Here is a 21348-nt window from a genome sequence, read left to right as displayed (position 1 = left end):
TTGAGATTGCCCGTGACATTTGCATCATGTAAGTGCTATATCAAAGATTGAAAGAGGAATGCTTTTATTGTATTCCATACAATAAGCAGTACATGATACAAAGAGCCTATCATTTAACAGTCTGATTATATGAATCTATGACCGCTTTTGAATATTGCATATGAAATAAGAGGATGTCTTGTATCCCTTGTTCTAGATCTAAAAGTGTGACTGTGACACAACAGTCCCATTTTCTGCTTTTGCCTCTTTCTATTGTGTCATTAGGGACGCGGGTGGCGCTGTGGGTAAAACCTCAGTACCTAGGACTTGCCAATCGCATGGTTGGCGGTTCGAATCCCCGCGGCGGGGTGAGCTCCCGTCTTTCGGTCTCAGCTCCTGCCCACTTAGCAGTTTGAAAGCACCCCTAAGTGCAAGTAGATAAATAGGTACCGCTTTATAGCGGGAAGGTAAACGGCGTTTCCGTGTGCTGCGCTGGTGCTGGCTCGCCAGAGCAGCTTCGTCACGCTGGCCATGCGACCCGGAAGTGTCTCCGGACAGCGCTGGCCCCCGGCCGCTTAAGTGAGATGGGCGCACAACCCTAGAGTCGGACACGACTGGCCCGTATGGGCAGGGGTACCTTTACCTTTATTGTGTCATTATATAGGCTCTGTGGCCAAAGAGATGGGCACAAAGCTGTTCTCACTAAAATTAATAAGGAGTTTTTGGAGAAACAGGTTGATTCCTGCACCCCTCTGACCTGGTTCACAGACATTGATTTGCTGTTTACCTGCAGTAGCACAAGCTCATAATTGTGCTGCTACACATTATGCCCAAGATAACATTTCAATGCAAATATTATTAGTAACTAAGAAGTAAGAGTTTGGCTGATGCCTTAGTGATCTGTATTGCTTATATCATTCAGTTATTTCTAATATAGGGGATGGTACTTTGGCCTTTTAAACATGATTGGGGGGTGAATATTGGGTTTTTTGTGTTATGTATATTGTGCTCTCATTTTGTTTTTTTATTTTGTGAACTGCCCTGTGATCTTCGTATGAATTAAAATAAATAAGTAAGTAAGTTCTACTGAGTTTGGCGGGATTTATTCTCTGAAATGTCTGTGTAGGATACATCTGTGCAAGATTGCAGCGTTAATCAAGTAATCATTTTAAATGTGAATATGAAAGAAATTGTAGCTCCTCTGAAGTAAAAAAGGACATTTGTTATATTTTCAGATTGTGCATGCATGTTGTAGCAGCCGCCATAGGGGTGAATGCCTCTTTTAAGATGATGCTTGTCATTCATAGTGTTTATATGTAAGTTTAATAACAGCTTTTTAAAATAGGCAGCAGATGTTTATACATTGGGACTCCCCTGCATATCAATCAGATGTTGCTGTTTTTTTTTAAACTAGGCTAATCTAACTGATTAAACACTGCATACAGGGATAATGTGTGATTCAGAGATTCAGATACCTATTGTTACTGGCAAGCAGAAACTTCTACAATTGCCTGACACTCCTGAAATTATTGGGCAGAACAATCCTAATGGAGTGGGGGAGGGAAAACCTGTGGCCAAAGCAACTGCCAAATCTGACTTGTAATTACTGGGTGGATGGTGAGGGAGAGTGGATGAAGAGAAAATGAGGGCACCATCTCCAGGGCTGGCATATTTTCCCTCCTGTGTCAAGTGAATAGGAGCCCTCAGGTCCAAAGCCTCCCTAGATCTACTCTTGACGTACCCTTTTAATCTTGAGGAGGCCTCTGGAGGTGGACCTCCCTCTCTCCCTGTGGACAGGTAGATTTGTAATATCCTGTGGCAGCTGCAAAGGGTCATAGGATTGTGTCCTGACTGATTTTTAGTAATTATTCATTGAAAGGATCACACTTTGAAAATGTTTATGGAGTGATGCTAACTGATGCTTCTTTTTAAGTAAATTGGTAATCTATGAAAACTAAGGTATGTTTCAAGTTTTCTGAACCTATAAGGCTAGAGCTCGTGGTTAGAATAGTAAAAGTTTTGGGCTTAGAAATAAAGGAACTATTGTGTATCTTTGTTTATAAGATGGGAAACCTTAAGAGATTGTAAGATGCCAGTGTATCTGAAATGTTGTATGTGCTTTGCTGTAGTTTATCTATCAGAATAACAGTAGGGAATCAGTAGGGAGGGAATCAAATTGACTCTAAGCCAAAGGCCAGGCGGAACAACTCTTACAGGCCCTGCGGAAAGAAATCAGATCCTGCAGGGCCCTGGTCTCATGAGAGAGAGCGTTCCACCAGGCTGGAGCCAGTGTTGAAAAAGCCCTGGCTCTGGTTGAGGCTAATCTAATTTCCTTAGGGCCCGGGACCTCTAGGGTGTTGCTGTTTATGGGCCTTAAGGTCTTTCGTGGGGCATACCGGGAGAGGCGGTCCCATAGGTACGAGGGTCCTAGGCTGTGAAGGGCTTTAAAGGTCAAAACCAGCACCTTAAATCTGACCCTGTACTCCACCGGGAGCCAGTGCAGCTGGAAAAGCCCTGGGTGAATATGCTCCCATGGCAGAGACCCCGTGAGGAGCCTCGCTGAGGCATTCTGCACCCGCTGGAGTTTCTGGGACAGCTTCAAGGGCAGCCCTGCATAGAGCAAATTACAGTAGTCAAGCCAGGAGGTGACCATCGCATGGATCACTGTGGCCAGGTCGGGGAGGGAAAGGTAAGGGACCAACTGCTTGACGCAGCGAAGGTGGAAAAATGTCGCCTTGGCTGTTGCTGTAACCTGCGCCTCCATGGAAAGGGAGGTGTCAAGGATTACACCCAAACTCTTAACGGAAGGCAATGGCACTAATTGAGCCCCCGCAAGAGAAGGGAGTTGGTCCCTCATCCCCATACCATCCCAACCCAGCCAGAGGACCTCTGTCTTCTAAGAATTTAGTTTCATTCGGCTCCCACGAAACCATCCAGCCACAGCTTCCAAGCATCTGGTCAGTGTGTCTGGGGCTGAGTTGGTGTGGCCATCCATCAGCAGATAGAGCTGAGTATCATCAGCATATTGGTGACATCCCAGCCCAAAGCTCCGGACAATCTGGGCAAGGGGGCGCATAAAGATGTTAAAAAGAATTGGGGAGAGGATTGCACCCTGCGGCACTCCACACACTAAGGAGTGGCACAACGATATCTCCTTCCTTAGCGTCACCCTCTGTTCCTGACCAGAGATAAAAGAGCACAGCCATTTATGGGCTATGCCCTGTATTCCCATTGTTGGCGAGGCTGTGGTCCAGAAGATCATGATCGACCATGTCAAAGGCTGCTGACAAATCTAAAAGAATCAGCAGTCCCGACCCACCTCAATCCAGTTGTCTACGGAGATCATCTGTTAGGACAACCAGAGCCGTCTCGGATTGTGATTGAAATCTTGGCTGTATATTGTATTTATATCATAGCCTGTCCTGACACTAGATCTTAGAAGACAAGTACTGTAACAGCAATGTGACCAAGACAAAAGGATCCCTCATACTTCAGCACTGTGAAAATTCTTCAGCAGGTAGTAACCTATATCCTGCTCCACCTACCTGAGCTTCCTCCCACTTTGTTTTTTTCTCTTGCTTCTGCTAAGATGCATAAGAATCATCTTGAAAAATATACATTGGGTTTTTGTATTAGTTTATTATGTCAGTTAGAAAAAACTTTCACAATTCAGTCTAATATAAACATGTTAAATTTCAAATTTATTAACTGAAATCCATTGTCCTCCTGTTAAACAGGAGTAAGACAGCTTTCTATGTAAAAGAATAAACAATGGGGGAAATATCTGACTTCAGGATCAAACAAAGGCGATCTATTAGTTCAAGGATGTGTTGTGAACTTTCTAGTGGAACCAGGGGCTGCACATCATCAAGGGTATTAAATAAGATCCAAGATATGTCATTTTGGATCTCATTAGGGTCATCTGCTGACATCCTGCCCCCGGTAATCTTTTATTCCTATTTTATGCCATCCAACTACAATGGTACCTCGGGTTACATACACTTCAGGTTACATACGCTTCAGGTTACAGACTCCGCTAACCCAGAAATATTACCTCGGGTTAAGAACTTTGCTTCAGGATGAGAACAGAAATCGTGCAGCGGCAGCAGGAGGCCCCATTAGCTAAATTGGTCTTCAGGTTAAGAACCATTTCAGGTTAAGAACAGACCTCCAGAACGAATTAAGTTATTAACCCGAGGAACCACTGTACCAGAGTTCTGTAGTATGTTGATTTCTCAAATTATAAATAAATACGGGTTAGTCACAGTATAGTCTTATTGACATTTTCAGTTAGTAAATGATCTTACTGCAGGGGTAGGGAACTTGTTCCAGCTCAGGGGCAAACTTCTTGGGGCCACCTGCCAGAGGTGCTGGTTTTGCCCAAAGCAAAAATGGGTGAAGCAACAAATAACAGTTTTTAAAATCTTTGTGCAGTAGGCTAGTTTCTCTCCGTCTCTATTAGAGGTCGAAAGGATAAGTGTGGGCCAGCTTCAAAGAACAGTACTGGGAGAAACAGTTTACTTTGAATGGAAACTGCTTTCCCAGCAATTAGACTAAAAATGTGTTTTAGCTTTTTCAATCCTTTTTTGTCTTTTTGCAGGATGGGGGAGTGGTCTTCAACAAGAGTGCTGCTGGGACAGGAAGGGTTGGACAGTTCTGGATCTAGACCTTAGACTCAAAATGGTATCCCACCCCCTGTTCTTATGCATTAATATTTTCTTGTGGCAAAATGCATCATAGCTGTTACCTTAATATTTTTGTTGAATATTTATGAAAGAAGAAAAACTTTTGAGAAAGCAGTTTTGTCCTGAATAACTTAATAGTTAGCTTCTCATTCGGGTTGATAATTTCAAACTTTGCATTCTGTTTTGCCACAATAAACTAGCTTAGCAAATTCCCCATAAAAGGTGGCTACTGTGTTCTCTGATCTGAAGGAAAACATAGGTTCATTGAGTGTTATCTGTTTTAAATCTGAGCAGCTGTTTTGATTGTATTATAAAAGGAAGTAAGATGATGACTCATACAACCCAGAGAGGTGTTATAAAAAATAGTTTCTGGTTTGGCCTGTGTAACTGAAGGTGGGGCAGGAAGCTGTGTAATGAAGTAGTAACTTTGAGACTGGTATGCTCTGATGCTGTAGAGATCTAGAGAATTGAGAGACGGTGTTAACGGAGATGGTGTTAACTGGTTTTCATTATGATAATTTTAAGATTTCTTATCAGTAAAACATTTTATGCGTAATGCTCAAATAAACTCTCTCCCTGATTCTTGAGATTGAAAGTTTAATGTTTGCTCCTTTTTGATTCATTGGTACCTCCTCTTCCAAAATTAATTGAAGTGTTATCAATGGCTTGCTGAGGATATCCATTCCATCTGAATAAGGAGAGGCAGTGCAGGTGCTGAATCAGTGTTAGGAGACAGTATTGCATTGTTGCCATTGGCATTTTTGACCTGGCTTAATGTGCTCATGATGACGTATAAAACCCTACATGATTTAAGTCACCAATACCTGAAAAAAACACCTTCTTCCCCTCTGCTTGCTTGCCTTGCCTGCCTCTTAAAATCTGCAGAGGCCATTGCAGAGGTGTGGAGGAAGGTTTTCTCTTTTGAAACCTCTGTACCATTTTCAAGGGCAGCCCCTCATAGAATATATTACTGTAGTCCAGATTATCCTTCCTGTTCTTGGTTCAGGCCTGGATATAGGACTGAATCAGCCTTTGTTGCCCTAATTTCTTGATTGAGGGTGGGACATGGGGAATGTTACTGTTCTTGATTTTTCTGTGGCTTTTGATACCATTTACCATTGCATCCTCCCGGACCCACTCTGAGATTGCTATTGGAGACACTGAACTGTAGTGGTTGTGATCCTCTCTGTAGAGAGTAGCATTGGGAGAGTGCTTATTGCTTATTTGCCACTGAAGCTACACACCTGCTTATTTAGGGGAATGCAACATTATCTAGATCAGGCTGTTCCTTCAAACCCCAGAGAAAGAGTTGAGTGTCACCATTGTACTGACAACACATCACCCCAGGTTCTCTGATAACCTCTCCTGGTGGCTTCATATAGGTGTTAAAAAGTATGGGAGACAAAATCAAACTCTGGGACAACACATGTGCTCTTTGGGACATCATATGAAGAGGATGCAACTTTAAATGCGCAGTAGTTGAATTTTTTTTTAAAAAAAAATTTCCTGGGCTTCAGTAGGTTAGAAAGAATCACTCTCAGCCAGGATTTAATCTTGTGTGTGTCCAATAGTAAATAAACTTTCATAATCCTTATGAGCATTCTATGGTTTTGTGTCCTGCCTTTGTGTACCACTGCACTTGAATTAATGGTTGAATAACCTGTTACATTCAGCAGATAGTTGTATTGCTACTCCATGGAATTGCAGACATGTTATAGAACAATAGACTTCAATTCAAGGCTGTAGAAATAAATCTGTTGCAAGCTTCAAAACAATGCTATTTGTGCTGCTTCTGGCCTTCTGGTCTGGAGTGGAAACAGGTATAAGAGAGGTTTGTGTGATTGGCCATCAATCAGTGGCAGGTAAAGGGAAAGGAAGGGAGGCTCTCCCCGCTGTAGCAATTATGGGCAGATTTGGCCTTTGGCTTTCAGTCAGAATACCCTGACCTAGTGATCTGAAAATGAGATTGAAATTCTTGCACTGCATATTATTAGAATGGATGAAATATATTTAAGATGACCTGCATTATTACTGATGTCATGGTATTTCTGCCTGTGGAATGTGGTATGGTAGAATGCTGTTCATTCAATTTTTATTTAAGGCAACGTTCTGATTCATCTGAGGCAAGTGACAGCATTTCCTTCTGAGTATGTACCGGAGCTGACCAGAGTTGCCACACAAGTTTTCTTGTCATACACAGGATATGCATATATATTTATTCAGAGAAGTGTTGGTGAAAGGGTGTTGAGAGAAAGTGGCTTTTCCACCCCCTTATCCCTTCCTGAACCCCTAAAATAGGATGGGCTATATCACAACAGGAGAAAGGGGGAGATGGTCAAAATTTGGGAAGAAAAACCTTCCATTGAACATGCCATGATGGTATTAATTATATGTGACGTAATTAGGTGAATCCCAACATGCTAGCCATAGTCATGAAGAAGTATTTCCTTGAGAAAATCTGATTTTGGTTCATTAGAACATTAAAAATCACATCCATGCAAAATGTGACAAGTTTGTTAGCTTGTACAACTGAATTACTGTCTAAGCAATAAAGCGCTCAGAGTGGTTTATGTATGTAATTCTCTTTGTACAGTAATATACTTGATTGCTTTTCTTTTTAGTTTTATTTATTTAAAACTTTCTGCCTTTCAGTTTAAATATTTTTCGGGCTAACTTATAAAATAGAAATTAAACAAATATAACAAGATTAAATAGCGAACTACGAACTCTCAAAATACCATTACAGCACTGATTTTTTAAAGTTGTATTGTGGTGGTTTGCTTGTTTTTTGCAAGCTGCAATACAAGTGGAACATGTTGTAGCCTGCAAATAATAAGCAAACAAAGCAGTATAGTAAGCATGAATATAAATATACAAAGGTGTGTTGATTTGTTCAAGCTCTGTCAAATAATCAGCGTGCGTAAGAAGTTGACTTTGAATTCATGGGCTTTACAAGCACAATCCTGTTGTCATTCCCTCTGGGATCAATGTTCAGGTTGTGATCGCAGTGTCTTGTGTAACCAACTTGACATAAAGAAAGGTGGATCAAAAGACAGTTGGGCACGGTGGGCTCTTGTTTCTCTTCCTCTTGACCAGGGTTTCCCCAACTTTGGTCTCCAGCTGTTTTTGGACTACAACTCGCATCATCCCTAGCTAGCGTGACCAATGGTCAGGGATTATTGTAATTGTAATTCAAAAACAGCTGGACACTCAAGTTTCGGAAACCCTGCTCTAGAAAAACCACAAACTGTAACCAATATTTGTTTTGTGGTTTGCAGCTCATGGTTTGTTTGGAGAAGACAAAGCAAAAACCTGGGTTTGGATAACATGCTTGGCCAAACCATGGCTTAGCTTGCAGCAGTGCAGGAGGAGGTCTGGGCCAGGAATGCTGCAGTCTCCTCTCTGGGATCCCTTACTGTCATATCAAGCTGTTTCTTTCTTGCTCTTTTTTGTAATCAGATGGCAGGAATGTGTGTTCAAAGCAAACATGGATAAGCTTAGATTCTTATGATCCTTAACACATTTGTAGGGTTTTCATAACAACCAAAGCACTGAATATATTATTGGTTTATGGAATATTTCATTGGCACTGTTTCTCAACAATACAGTGGGTGCTCGGGTTGCGAATGGAATCCTTTCCGGATGCACGTTCGCAACCCACAGCGGCACATCTGCGCACGCGCGGGTTGCGATTCAGCACTTTGCGCATGCGCAACCGCCGAAACCTGGAAGTAACCTGTTCTGGTACTTCCAGGTTTCAGGGGTCCGTAACCCAAAAAAACACAACCTGAAGCGTCTGTAACCCGAGGTATGACTGTACTGTTTTTTGTCTCTCTTCAGACTATTGTTGCTTTCACTTGAAATTCATTTTCAAATATTTTATCATTTCTCTCATTGCTGTTAGCCCTTCTGTAACTAAATCTGTACATACAGTAGACTTTCGGCATTTAATATGAAGTTTATGTCTGTCCAATTTAAAAACGTAATGTTATAAAGTAATGTAGCTGAACATGTCTTTGCTTTCAGCTTGATTAATGGGAAAAAATGCATGTTCTCACACATGATTCTGTGATTCTGGGACATTTTCATAGAGTTTCCCATGTTGTGTCCTGTAATGATAAGAAATGCTTTTGTAAGAGATACCCACAATTCTTTGCTTTCCCCCTTTGTCTGTTTTTGTTATATATTCAGTAGCATTTTTTTTTGTCATTGTTACTCTTGTGTTCTGTTGGGCATAATATTAATATATGCTATTGTTTGATAGCAAGAAAACAGAAACATGACCTTCTAGATGCTCGCATTTAGTAGGGGGAAAAGCTGGTCGAGTAATAAAATGGGATATAGTTAACCCAAGTTCTGAAGAAGGGTTAGGTAACAAGAAGATAAGTAGCCCAGGAAAACTGTAGGCTATTTCTCTAGTTAAAAGATAGTTTTTATATAAGGCTGAATGTGAGGGCTAGTGTATCCTTTCATAAGGAAAAGGTAGACCTGCTGACTCAGACAACTCATTCTTGTCTTAAGTCTATATCAGACTACTTTCTTAATGTATTAATACACTTTTGTAGGCATTGGTAATAATTGTACCACTTACATTGTAGCTGAATTGCCAACAATATTGTGAGCACTCATCTTGAAATTTGTGTTGAACAGAGTCTAATGTTATATGGGAGATACAAATCTGGAAAAGGTGGAGAAGGACTCTGAACTCCAAATGGGACCTGTGAAGTTAGGGCTTGGCTCAGTTCTGTTTGTGTCCTGTTTAACTCTGTTTGGTGGTGGTGACTGGTAGGAATTGTGGTAAAGGTAAAGGTAAAAGTACCCCTGCCCGTACGGGCCAGTCTTGACAGACTCTGGGGTTGTGCGCCCATCTCACTTAAGAGGCCAGGGGCCAGCGCTGTCCGGAGACACTTCCGGGTCACGTGGCCAGCGTGACAAAGCTGCATCTGGCGAGCCAGAGCCGCACACGGAAACGCCGTTTACCTTCCCGCTGGTAAGCGGTCCCTATTTATCTACTTGCACCCGGAGGTGCTTTCGAACTGCTAGGTTGGCAGGCGCTGGGACCGAGCAGCGGGAGCGCACCCCGCCGCAGGGATTCGAACCGCTGACCTTTCGATCGGCAAGCCCTAGGCGCTGAGGCTTTAACCCACAGCGCCACCTGCGTCCCAGGAATTGTGGTAGTGGTGAGTAAATTGTCTGGAACACAGTTGAGAAGGTGCAAAAAACAATCCTTATCCCAGATAATGGGATTGGAAATGGGAGGTAACAGACTCATGAAGTTTTAAATGTGTGACACTGTAATGCAGATGAATGTGTTGTGATTAACTCTCAGTCTACCTGAGATGCATTCTTTGCATTTTAGGGGTCCTTGTACAGCCCAGCTATCACAGTGTTAAGTCGTTTTGCTTGTCTGTGTTTAATGGGAGATTAGACAACTTTATTGAAGACAAAGCTTTCAGTGACTACTAGGAACAAGTGGGAGAGGAATATTGCCTTCATGTTCTGCTTTTGAGCTTCCCATGTGCATTTGGTTGATCGCCGAGAACAGAGAGCAAAAGGGTGTAAGAGAAGAGAGTATTTTTTATGATCTACCATGGCTCTTCTTTATGTCTATCTACCCAATCTGAAAAGCCAGTTCCTAACATTTCATTGCACTCTACCAAAAAATAGAATTCAGAATACTGTATTGCTGTCTAAATAGAAACAGGCATCATTTTTTTAAATTGCTGTCCTTGGTGACCACTTCAGGTTTAGCCTAATGTACCCTTTCCCTTGCATGTCAATTAATGGTCGTCATACAATTTTATGATAAAGCATTGTATTTAGGACAAATTTGTATTTGGAAAAATTTGTGACGAGAGCCCCTTCTTCCTAACACTGGGTATTCAGCCTTCATTGACAGAGATTCCACAGGGGCATCTTTCTGCAGAGGGCCCGAGTGGCCTTTACAATATGCAGAAGTTCTTTGTCTGTGCATGCAACTTAGCTATTGAAACAACAGGCATTTTGGGTAGTTCTTAAGACATTCAAATTGGAACTTTTGCTCCTAACTCTGCATTGTATATATAAACATAAAACTTTGTAACAGTGCTTCAGACAATTCCTAATGCCAATGGAGTAAATAGAGCCATAATTTATATGGAACTCCCTGCCACAGGAGGTTAGGTTATCTCCTCCTTTGCTGGTGTTCATTCAACTAGAAAGTTCTTTTATAAAAAGCTTTTGACTTTTGTGGTTTTTGGGGGTTTTATAGTCTGGCTCTCTTGTGTTCAGTTCTTGGATGTTTTGTTGTGGTGGAGATTTTTTTAAATGAAATATCATTGCTATGTTGTTGGTGTATTTCTTTAGCTGTTTTGGGCATCTCTATTCAGAGAGGAAATGTGAGTTATAAATTATAAATGTTCAGCTTTTGCCACACCTTATCTGTTGTGGAATGCTCTCCCCTGAGAGTCATATGTGCCTAGATCTATTATTGCCTTTTAGAAAGTAGATGAAGACTAGGGCAGAGAGCCAATGAGTCTTCCTGCATTAGCGTATCTGAATTTGGTTTAGTGAATTGCAGGGAGAGAGATCAAGAGAAAGTATGTGCTTAGTTTCTGAAGAGCTGCTCACATGCCACAACTGTTTCTCTCTGACCCATGAAAAAATGTTGGCATTCATAACTTGGAGGACTAGTGGCAGGGACTGCTGTTAGTACTGCACTGTAAAACAGCACAGTGTAAATCAGGGATAGGCAACCTAAGGCCCATGGGCCGCATGCGGCCCAGTTGCCTTCTCAATCCGGCCCGTGGATGGTCCAGGAATCAGCGTGTTTTTACATGAGTAGAATGTGTGCTTTTATTTAAAATGCATCTCTGGGTTATTTGTGGGGCATAGGAATTCGTGTATCCCCCCCCCAAAAAAAAAAAAAATGGTCTGAGGGATGATGGACCGGTCCACGGCTGAAAAAGGTTGCTGACCCCTGGTGTAAATGATGATTTCTCTTTTTCCTCCTGGAAGTATGTGGGGTATGTGGTGAGCAAATGGGGTAAGTTATGGAGTGAGCAAATCACTTGAGTAGATAGGAAGGTGGGGGTCATTTCTTGATTATTATTTTTGCAAGGCTAACCAATCTGTTTTTACATACAATTTATGAGTGGCTCCCATATTTATTTATTTAGTTAGTTATCACTTTGACCCTCCAGGTTTCACAAGTCTCAGGAGGACTTCTGCCCCCTCCCTTCTTCTGCACCCCTTCCCCTGGCTAGGGCAGTACTCCTCGGTGGAAGGGGGCATATATGTGAGTGCATATCTTGTTGCTGAGCTGCTGAGTTAGCACTTATACATTAGTTTTGTACTGTGGAGAAAATGTGGAGGTTTCCAGTGTACCCTAGCAAGTAAGACCTAGAGATTCCTGTCATGGCTTTTAGTACGTTACTTGCTGCTTAGTATTTGGATGTTCACAAGATGCTTGTGGGTATAAGTAGGATATCATTATCCTAGTTACGATAAACATTCCTGTGAAACAATGAAAGTCCTATGTTGTGCATGTATATGAACTGTCTCGCATTCCCTTTACCAGATAATTCCCTAGAATTTCACATAGCAACTACTTCGATAACTTGAATTTAGGGCTCTAAAGGTTAAAGCTGGAGTTTTGAATTGAGCCCAGAAGTGGACTGGGAAGCCAGTGCAGATGATGAAGCACTGGTGTAAAGGGATGGTATTTATCGATCATGCTCAAATAATGTGGCCACCTTAGTTTGGATCAAATGAAGAGATTCTGGACTGTTTTCAGAGGCAGACCCACACATTATAGTAATCAAACTGAGAGGTTACAAGAACTGGGTGAACTCCAACTAGCTTTTATTTGTCCATGTAGGGGGCACAGTTGTTACATCAGCCCAAGTTGATAAATGCATAGTGCATTAATGTACAGATGCAGCTATTGCAGATCATGTACCTTGGCTGTCTGAAGAAGATAGACTGCTTTGTGAGGGTAATGCTCCTTTAAGAGATGAGCTAGAAAGAACCACTTGAAATATACTAGAAGTGAAGGGATGTTGCCAGTAGCAGTCCGAGTGTGAGAGAGAACTAAGATGGACTGATATTGTACTAAAGCATGTAACAAGTTTCTAGCATTGCGGAATAATGCAGGGATCTATTTTCATAATTACAATTTTTTTGGTGGACATTCTAAATATTTTAGGATACATAATTTTGAAAATATAAAAAATAACCCTGCTGCATTTGCCTGAAGTTTTTTCTCCTTTCTGTACTTATTCATGGTTTATGAAGCTTAGGATGATCATAATACAATTAACCAGTTGTAATAAAACCTGAAGCAGTGGCGCAGTTAATACACTGTGTTTAAACACCAGTCTATAAAGTCTATATATACCTTGTGTATTGTTTTCAAATAACTCAGATTTCATTCGTGTAATTTTATAGCACGGACTCCAGTTGAGTCTCCCGGGGGGGGGGGGTGGATTCCATAAGTGGGGATCATCACCAAGAAGGCCCTTTCTCTGGTTGACACCACCTCATGTCACATGGGGAAACTTGAAAAAAGAGCCTCTGATGAAAATCTCAAGGTAAAGGCAGATATATAGGGCAGAAGATGTAATTTGGAACTATTATGATACAGATCATTCAGTTGTGGAATCTTAATGTGATGCATTCACCATGATAAATGTTGTTTTAGGATCAGTAAACACGTTCTTCATGAAAAGTGCTAAAATTTAAAACGTTGCAGTAGTCAAGTTTCAAATGCAGCTCACTTGGAGTTATTTGTTTAAACTGTTTCTGATACAGAACTAAGCATATTTAAAATCAAAGCACTCCAGTTTATATAGGGTATGGGTATGAAGAAGAGTTATTTGCTATGGCAGTTATGTGCTATTTCCAGTTGTAGGGAAAGTAAACATAAGAGACTATTTTCTCCACTCATACACTTTTTTTCTTGGAGTGTGTTGAATATGTAAGAATAACTTGGTGTATTGGAGAGGCAAAATCATTGATAAATGTATAGAAATAAATTATTACATAAAAAAGCAAGTGAATTGACAAAATGTCATTGATTCTTTCATTACAGGATCTGGAATTCCATGGAGTTATGAGATTTTATTTTCAAGACAAAGCAGCTGGGAATTTTGCAACAAAATGTATCCGTGTGTCTAGCACTGCTACAACTCAGGATGTGATAGAAACACTTGCGGAGAAATTTCGGCCGGATATGCGGATGTTATCATCCCCTAAATACTCACTTTATGAAGTGCACGTCAGTGGAGGTTAGTGTATTAAGTTTGAGACTACTCAAAACTTAAAACTGTATCTATATTAATTGCAGAGAGAGAGGGAGAAAAATTTGGCTTAGAAGATTAAGTAATTTCCAATCACTGCTTGGCAGTTACATTGCTTGGCAGTTTCCCTTGGCAGTTACATTGATTAGAGACAACAAAATTGTCAGTTAAAATGACATATTGAAAACTTGCAACATAAAAACATAACAAAGACACACACTCACAAATTACAATATGAGAAAATTCAGATTCAAAATGTAAGACCTCAAGATGTGGCCTCAGAAAAAAAGTCTCCCGATGCCTTAATGAAGAGGAAGATCTTGCATTGGTTTTTGAAGGCTTGGAGACTTGTTCTGAGATTTGTTTTTTAAAGAAGCATGTCTACAATGCTGGGTTTACAGTAGTGTAGAATGATTTTTCATTAACTGATGCCAGCTATTAGTCCACACAGTAATGATAATATGAATTATTGTATTCTCAAGATTAATTAATAGAATGCTTTTGAACATGGATTGTAAATTTCAGCTGGCTCAGAATGTGGTACCTCACCTCTTAAAGAGAGTTGGTATTAAGCAATATACACAACTACTTTCTTTCGTTCGCACTCGCTACTGATTTCTCTTTAGGACCCTGCTTGCTAGAAACAATGTGTAATCTTAATATAATCATGCAGGAAAACGGTTTCTACAGAAAGCTCAGAATTGCACATCTGAACAGAATAACCATTCATTGTCTTAGAAATAACAGTAGAAGATTGTTAAGCCAAACTGAAATACTCCTTAATGCTCTCTTCCATTGACATCTTTTTCTTCAGGCTGTAATATACCAAGCAGTACATGTACATATAGCGTACAGACATTGCCTTTCATAATTATTTTAAAGTATTTTACTCATTTGTGTATTTCTCTTTTGGAAATTATACAAATTTTCTAGAAAAGAAAAACTGAAGTTTTTCTTCAGGCTTCATGTCAGGATTTGATGCTAACATTGTATACCAGCTGATAGTTAGGAACTTCATTAGGTTTTCTAGGGCTGCTTGTAATAAGTGTTTTTTGTGTGCATATCTGCTTTTCTGTGGGTTCTGCTTATTCTTGACTGGTTGGAACTGTTAAGTGTCTACTGTTTCAGCTTTTAAGAAGTAACCTTGACATAAAATGCTTTGGGCTTCTGTCTTGCTAGTACTGTTTTTAATTATTTTTTTTTAATCTGTTAGATGTTGATGTCTGGCTATCTGGAGTTTGGTATCATCACTGTGTTTATGACACTCCATTTTCTTTCATTCTTGACTGGTTTAGGAATGTGAATATTGACTATGAACTAGTTTGTGTTTTGATTTGGTAGTGGATTGGATATGTCTTGGTAAACTGAAGCTGAATTGAGAGTCAGCATGATCTAGCGAAAGTACTGTTTTGTTTTATTGGTTTTAAAAGCTGTTTCAGGCTTACAAATTTATTTTAATCTCTTATCATAACATTTTAATCCACATTCCCCATTTCTTATAGAGATGTTCAAAAGTGTCTTACAAAATCTAACAGAACATCCAGAATTTTAAAAAGTCATATTACATGTTCTTGAATTTAAATTGGATATTTCCTAAATATGTTTTTGTAACTATCTCTTGAGAGGCTACTTCTTAGCAGAAGGATGACTTTAAAAATGAAGTAATTGCTAACCTGTCAGTTTCTAGCTTTGGCTGTGTGAGCAATATTTATCTGAAATGGTAGTGAGGATATGGCCTTAATAACTGTTGTTTAAAAAAATAAAAAATAGGAGCCGTAGAGGAGCCCCCCCTTTCACTTATGGAAGGAACTTTGAAATGAATAAATATTAGTATCGTCTGAGTAGCCTGTTGGCACAGTTTGCCAGTGGTTCATATTCTGCTCTGATTTTAAAACAGGGCAGCTAACCAGGTATCCTCCAAATGTTATGGACTGCAGCTCCCATCAGCTCCAACCAGCATGACCAATGAGTAGGAATGATGGGAGCTGACATACAACATCTGGAGGGTACCATGTCAGCTACCACTGCTTTGAATGATCTGATATGGTCTTCTGCTTTAGAAGTGCAATAAATTAAATCTTGTTGTTTGGATAATAAGTTAACAGTCAATGTACTGCAATCGTTGATCTTGAAATAGTAAGTAACCACTAGTTATGCTTTATTTCATATTTTGAAGAAGAAAGAAGATTGGATATAGATGAGAAACCTTTAGTTGTACAATTAAATTGGAACAAAGATGATCGAGAAGGAAGATTTGTACTCAAGAATGAAAATGATGCACTTCCTCCAAAGGTAAAAGAAAGCAATATTACTGTATATTTTTGACACTACTGTAAATGCATTTGAGTTTTCATAAATTGCCTTTGGGCTTGCAACAACAAATCTGGCAATGTATTATGGGTACATATGACAGAGTTTTGGATAATCCTTCTCCATTATATTCACATTCTACAGCCTATTAGTGTGTGTCATCAGACAGTCTGCTCTGATTTATTGTCACTGCTGGGCAGCCAGCAGGGATCACAACTCTGCTAGCTACTGACTTGACTGATGACGCTAGGCAGTTGATTGCGAAATGGTTCTCGGGTATCTTCCATAGTCAACAAAGTAACTTAAAATATCATAGTATTGCTCACAGTCAATGAATTTTCAACTGACACTTGCTGAGGTGGCTAGTTGGTCAGATTACTCCAGAGGTCCTGGTTGATGCAAGTGATTTTACCCTTAACATTCTGCGCAAAGAAATTACAGTGAGCCACCATCAGTTCTGCGTATTGCTTTGGGCCAAGCTGTAAAAGAACCATGCTACGTATGGAAAAGCTCTGCTGGACAGCACACTGAGGCTGCAATGGAGGCAGCTAAGTATGTCTTCTTTGCTGCTTTCACTGCCACTCAGTAGGCTTGATACTGAGCATTCAGCATTCCCTCCTCTTGCATTGAAGCTTGTTTTATTGCATTAAGTTCTGGTGTACACCAAGGAGCCAAACTGGTGCTATCAAGCAGATAGAGTGCTCAGGGACACACATCAACAGCCTGAGCTATTTGCATATTCCACACTTCAGTCGGGGCTTCAATGGGAACACCAGTCATATCAGCCAGAAGATCACCCAGGCTGCCAGGAGACCAATTGGATCCATTGCCTCCAAGGACAGACTATCCTAATACGGCGCCTGACTCTGCATCATGTTTCAAATAAGATGAAATAAGTTTTTATTTGGAAATTAATGTGGTCAGAGTTGCAGTAGATCATAATACTAAACACTGTTTGTTTCAGAAGGCTCAAAGCAATGGCCCTGAAAAACAAGAGAAAGAAGGAGTGATTCAGAACTTCAAACGGACTTTATCAAAAAAAGAAAAGAAGGAAAAAAAGAGGCGGGATAAAGAAGCATCACGGCAAGCTTTAGATGGTGATGGGCTGTTTCATGGGGATGATATGTGAGTATCAGTGCATCAAATAATACAATGTCTAATCTGTATATAGATGAATACTTTAACTTGGGGAGACAAGTCTCTTAAAATATATGAATAGTTTTTGTATTGTACTTCCTTCAGGGTTGGTGTATACAAGTTCTCATTGAATACCGTCACATAACTTAAGGGTTATAAATTGCATCCAAAGGTAGTTTGCATCATCAGAGAGAATGAGTTAACTGTTCTCTTCCAGAGCTAGTGTGTGAAGGAAATGCAGATTGGCAGGCTAATGTGACCATTAATGCTTTTTTTTAAAAAATGCGGGCAAGCTACATATTGTATTAGACACGCACAGGTAAACAATCAGGCTTAACCTGGTCACTTCTATTTTGGGGAATGCGGGCATAGGGTCCCAATCCAGAATGTGTTCCTGATCCTGGCAGTGTTTTTCACTGTAGACGCCAGTAAAAGCAAAAGCAGTCAAGAGAAAGTGATTTTCAGTAGAAACTGGTGTGGACTCCCAATCCAGACCAGACCACCACACCAGGATAAGCATGCTTGTTTCACTACATATGAATGGGCCTGAATAACACAGTTTTCAGATTCTCAGGAATGTCTCTTTTCATTTTGACAAAATTCTTTTATCTGGTTCTGTAAATTGCCCATTGAATGTATGCATTTCATCTGGTCAAATATGACTTCTCCCAAATGGGGAGATTCAGTTTAGTGTTACTTTTCTTCTGTTTAAAGCCAATAGTTACAGCAACAAAGAGAAGATGGTTTTATGTAGGTTCCTTTTTCTAGGTAGTATATGTATATTTGTGTGTGCGCACGCGCACAGGCAAAGATGGAATTTGGGACACTATGTGAAATCCATCTCAAGCTTTCTGAAGGAGGTTAGGAATATTAAATCTCCTTGATTATAATCAGCAGAGACTTTTTTCCTCTGTAGATCATAGAATCATAGAATCATAGAGTTGGAAGAGACCACAAGGGCCATCGAGTCCAACCCCCTGCCAAGCAGGAAACACCATCAGAGCACTCCTGACATATGGTTGTCAAGCCTCTGCTTAAAGACCTCCGAAGAAGGAGACTCCACCACACTCCTTGGCAGCAAATTCCACTGTCGAACAGCTCTTACTGTCAGGAAGTTCTTCCTAATGTTTAGGTGGAATCTTCTTTCTTGTAGTTTGGAACCATTGCTCCGTGTCCGCTTCTCTGGAGCAGCAGAAAACAACCTTTCTCCCTCCTCTATGTGACATCCTTTTATATACCGTATTTTTTGCTCTATAAGACTCACTTTTTCCTTCCTAAAAAGTAAGGGAAAATGTGTGTGCGTCTTATGGAGCGAATGCAAGCTGCGCAGCTATCCCAGAAGCCAAAACAGCAAGAGGGATTGCTGCTTTCACTGCGTAGCGATCCCTATTGCTGTTCTGACTTCTGAGATTCAGAATATTTTTTCCCCTTGTTTTCCTCCTCCAAAACCTAGGTGCGTCTTGTGGTCTGGTGCGTCTTATAGAACGAAAAATACGGTATTTGAGCATGGCTATCATATCACCCCTTAACCTCCTCTTCTCCAGGCTAAACATGCCCAGCTCCCTTAGCCGTTCTTCATAAGGCATCGTTTCCAGGCCTTTGACCATTTTGGTTGCCCTCCTCTGGACACGTTCCAGTTTGTCAGATGACAGATGCCTAATACTGTATGCATGTCATCAATCCTCTGCTGGATAGAAATAGCCCTTTTGTTCATGGAAGACTTAAGTTTGGCTCTACCCCAACATGTAGATGTTTACTACAGAGTATAGAATTGTTGGAGGTTGTGTTTTATGTATGTTTTATGTTTCTTGTTTTGTACCTTTTAAGTGATGTGCACTTGTATGCTTCAAGAGCAGGTTCATTGTTTAGGGTTGCCCCTGGATCCATCTTTGTTACTGGAGGCTTTTACCAGCTACAGCTGGTATACCAACTATAGCTGTTTTGGGACAGGAAAAGCCTGACCACAGTGATTCATGTATGGGTCACCTCAAGACTCAATTATGGCAGTGCACTCTGTAGAGTAGGAATGACAAACTCCGGCCCTCCAGATGTTTGGGACTACAATTCCCATCATCCCTAGCTAATGGGACCAGTGGTCAGGGATGATGGGAATTGTAGTCCCAAACATCTGGAGGGCCGGAGTTTGCCTATGCCTGCTGTAGAGCAAGTTGCAAGCCTGTTCTGGAAGCACCAGCTTGTGCAAACAAACTGTAGCTAGACTTTTGGTTCAAACTGACCATATGCTGCTAGGTCAAATTCAAGGCTCTTGTTTTAATTTACATGTTATAACAGATTGGATCAGGGAAACCTTAAGGAGTGCCTGACTCCCTATATCCCTGACCAGTCACTGAGGTCTCAAGGGGGTCACTGTTAGTGGTCCCCCATGGCTTGTATCCACAAGAAGTGTGCATTCAGTCTTGTGGGCCCAACTCTGTGGAACTCCCTCCTAGCTGAAATTAGAGAAACCACCCTCCCCTTTTTGTTGAACTTGCAGTTCCTATTAATTACCTTTTTATTTCAGCAGTCATTTTAAGTATGTCAGATTTAACTGAATAATATTTATTGTACAGTAAGGTTATAAGGATACAGCCTATCTTAGACTATGGTGTTAGGCGGTATAAAAAGTGCTGAAATAAATAAGCTATTTCATTATTACCTTAAATTACTCTTGGCAGTGAGAATTCTCGCCTTGCCGCAGAGGTCTACAAAGATATGCCTGAGACCAGTTTCACACGAACAATATCTAATCCAGAGGTGGTAATGAAACGACGGAGACAGCAAAAGCTAGAAAAGAGAATGCAAGAGTTCCGGAGCTCTGATGGCAGACCAGATTCAGGTGGTAATTTAGAGTAAATCAATAATATTCATTGGATGGGTGGAACTTACAGAATGTGAGCTGACTTCCATTAGTCTTCCTGTGGACACTTCAGGGCAGGGGCTTTTGAAGTATAAATACGCAAATACCTAAGTTCCTTCTTTTTGCTGTTTTAGTGGATACTGAAAATCAGTTCAAGTGCTTAGGTTGTGTGACTTACATTTCATTATATTTTTAATTTAAGTTACAAATTATGTATTTTTCAGGTGGTACATTGAGGATTTATGCAGACAGTTTGAAACCAAATATACCATACAAGACAATCCTGCTATCTACCACAGATACAGCAGACTTTGCAGTTATTGAAGCACTGGAGAAGTATGGTCTCGAAAAGGAAAACCCCAAGGACTACTGTATTGCTCGTGTGAGTAAATTGATTAAAGAAAATAGTTCTTGAAAAAATCCTGCTGCTTGGGTTTTTTAAATGATGATGTTCTGGTGGGGAGATTCCCCACTCAGCTTATTTATAATTTATTGTCTGTATCAACATAAGTTGGTTCCTCAGGCTCTTCAGATCTTAGGGTTGGTATGGTTGGGCTGTAATCTTAGCTTTAGCGTCATATAACTTTATTATCCTGTCAAGTGATTTTGTCTTTTGGGTTCTTGGCTAACTTGCTTGGCGTCTTGCCCTGAAGAAAGTAGCAGAATTTAGTGAAAGCTAATAGTGCTGAATGGTATCCTCCATCTGTTTTTAAAGCAAACTAAGGTTTTGACTAAAAGGCCTAAAGTTCCAATCAGATACCACCACAGCCTCAGACAGCTGTTATTGTTAGCACATGCTGACATTCAGCTGTAGTACCATGAGCAAAAGTGGTATAGTCCTGTTGACTGGCAAGGATAGACATCCCTGTGGGCTTTATTTTGACGGTTGATTAAAGTTGTTACCTAACTCATTGCAGTATGGGCAAAAGCGAAAATGGGTCGTCAAGAGGAACTCTTGTTACAATCTCAGACAATTCTAAGATTGAATCCTTGAAGTACCTTACATATCAGACTTCTGAAAACATAGTACAAAAATTCCTGAGTATGGATTGACTTTTTTTCAGCACATCATTGGCAGATATCTCTTTAAAGGTTTGTGTAT

At 40.5% G+C, this 21348-nt stretch overlaps 1 protein-coding gene across 17 annotated transcripts in view; it reads left to right on the top strand.

Annotated features, from left to right (window-relative positions):
- Positions 1–21348, top strand: part of AFDN (afadin, adherens junction formation factor) — a 92782-nt gene that overhangs the window by 6878 nt on the left and 64556 nt on the right. For 12 of the 17 annotated variants that reach the window (XM_079971319.1, XM_079971316.1, XM_079971306.1 and 9 more), the window contains exons 2-6: positions 13735–13930; positions 16119–16234; positions 17217–17377; positions 20065–20225; positions 20471–20628. In XM_079971319.1, the coding sequence (XP_079827445.1) occupies positions 13735–13930; positions 16119–16234; positions 17217–17377; positions 20065–20225; positions 20471–20628 (792 nt within the window). The remainder of the gene's footprint in view (positions 1–13734; positions 13931–16118; positions 16235–17216; positions 17378–20064; positions 20226–20470; positions 20629–21348) is intronic. The other 5 variants (XM_079971315.1, XM_079971309.1, XM_079971313.1 and 2 more) reach the window with 3 other exon arrangements.

The sequence above is a fragment of the Podarcis cretensis genome, assembly GCF_951804945.1.
Source record: "Podarcis cretensis genome assembly, chromosome: 3".
NCBI lineage: Eukaryota > Metazoa > Chordata > Lepidosauria > Squamata > Lacertidae > Podarcis > Podarcis cretensis.
This window is presented reverse-complemented; position numbering and strand designations above follow the sequence as displayed.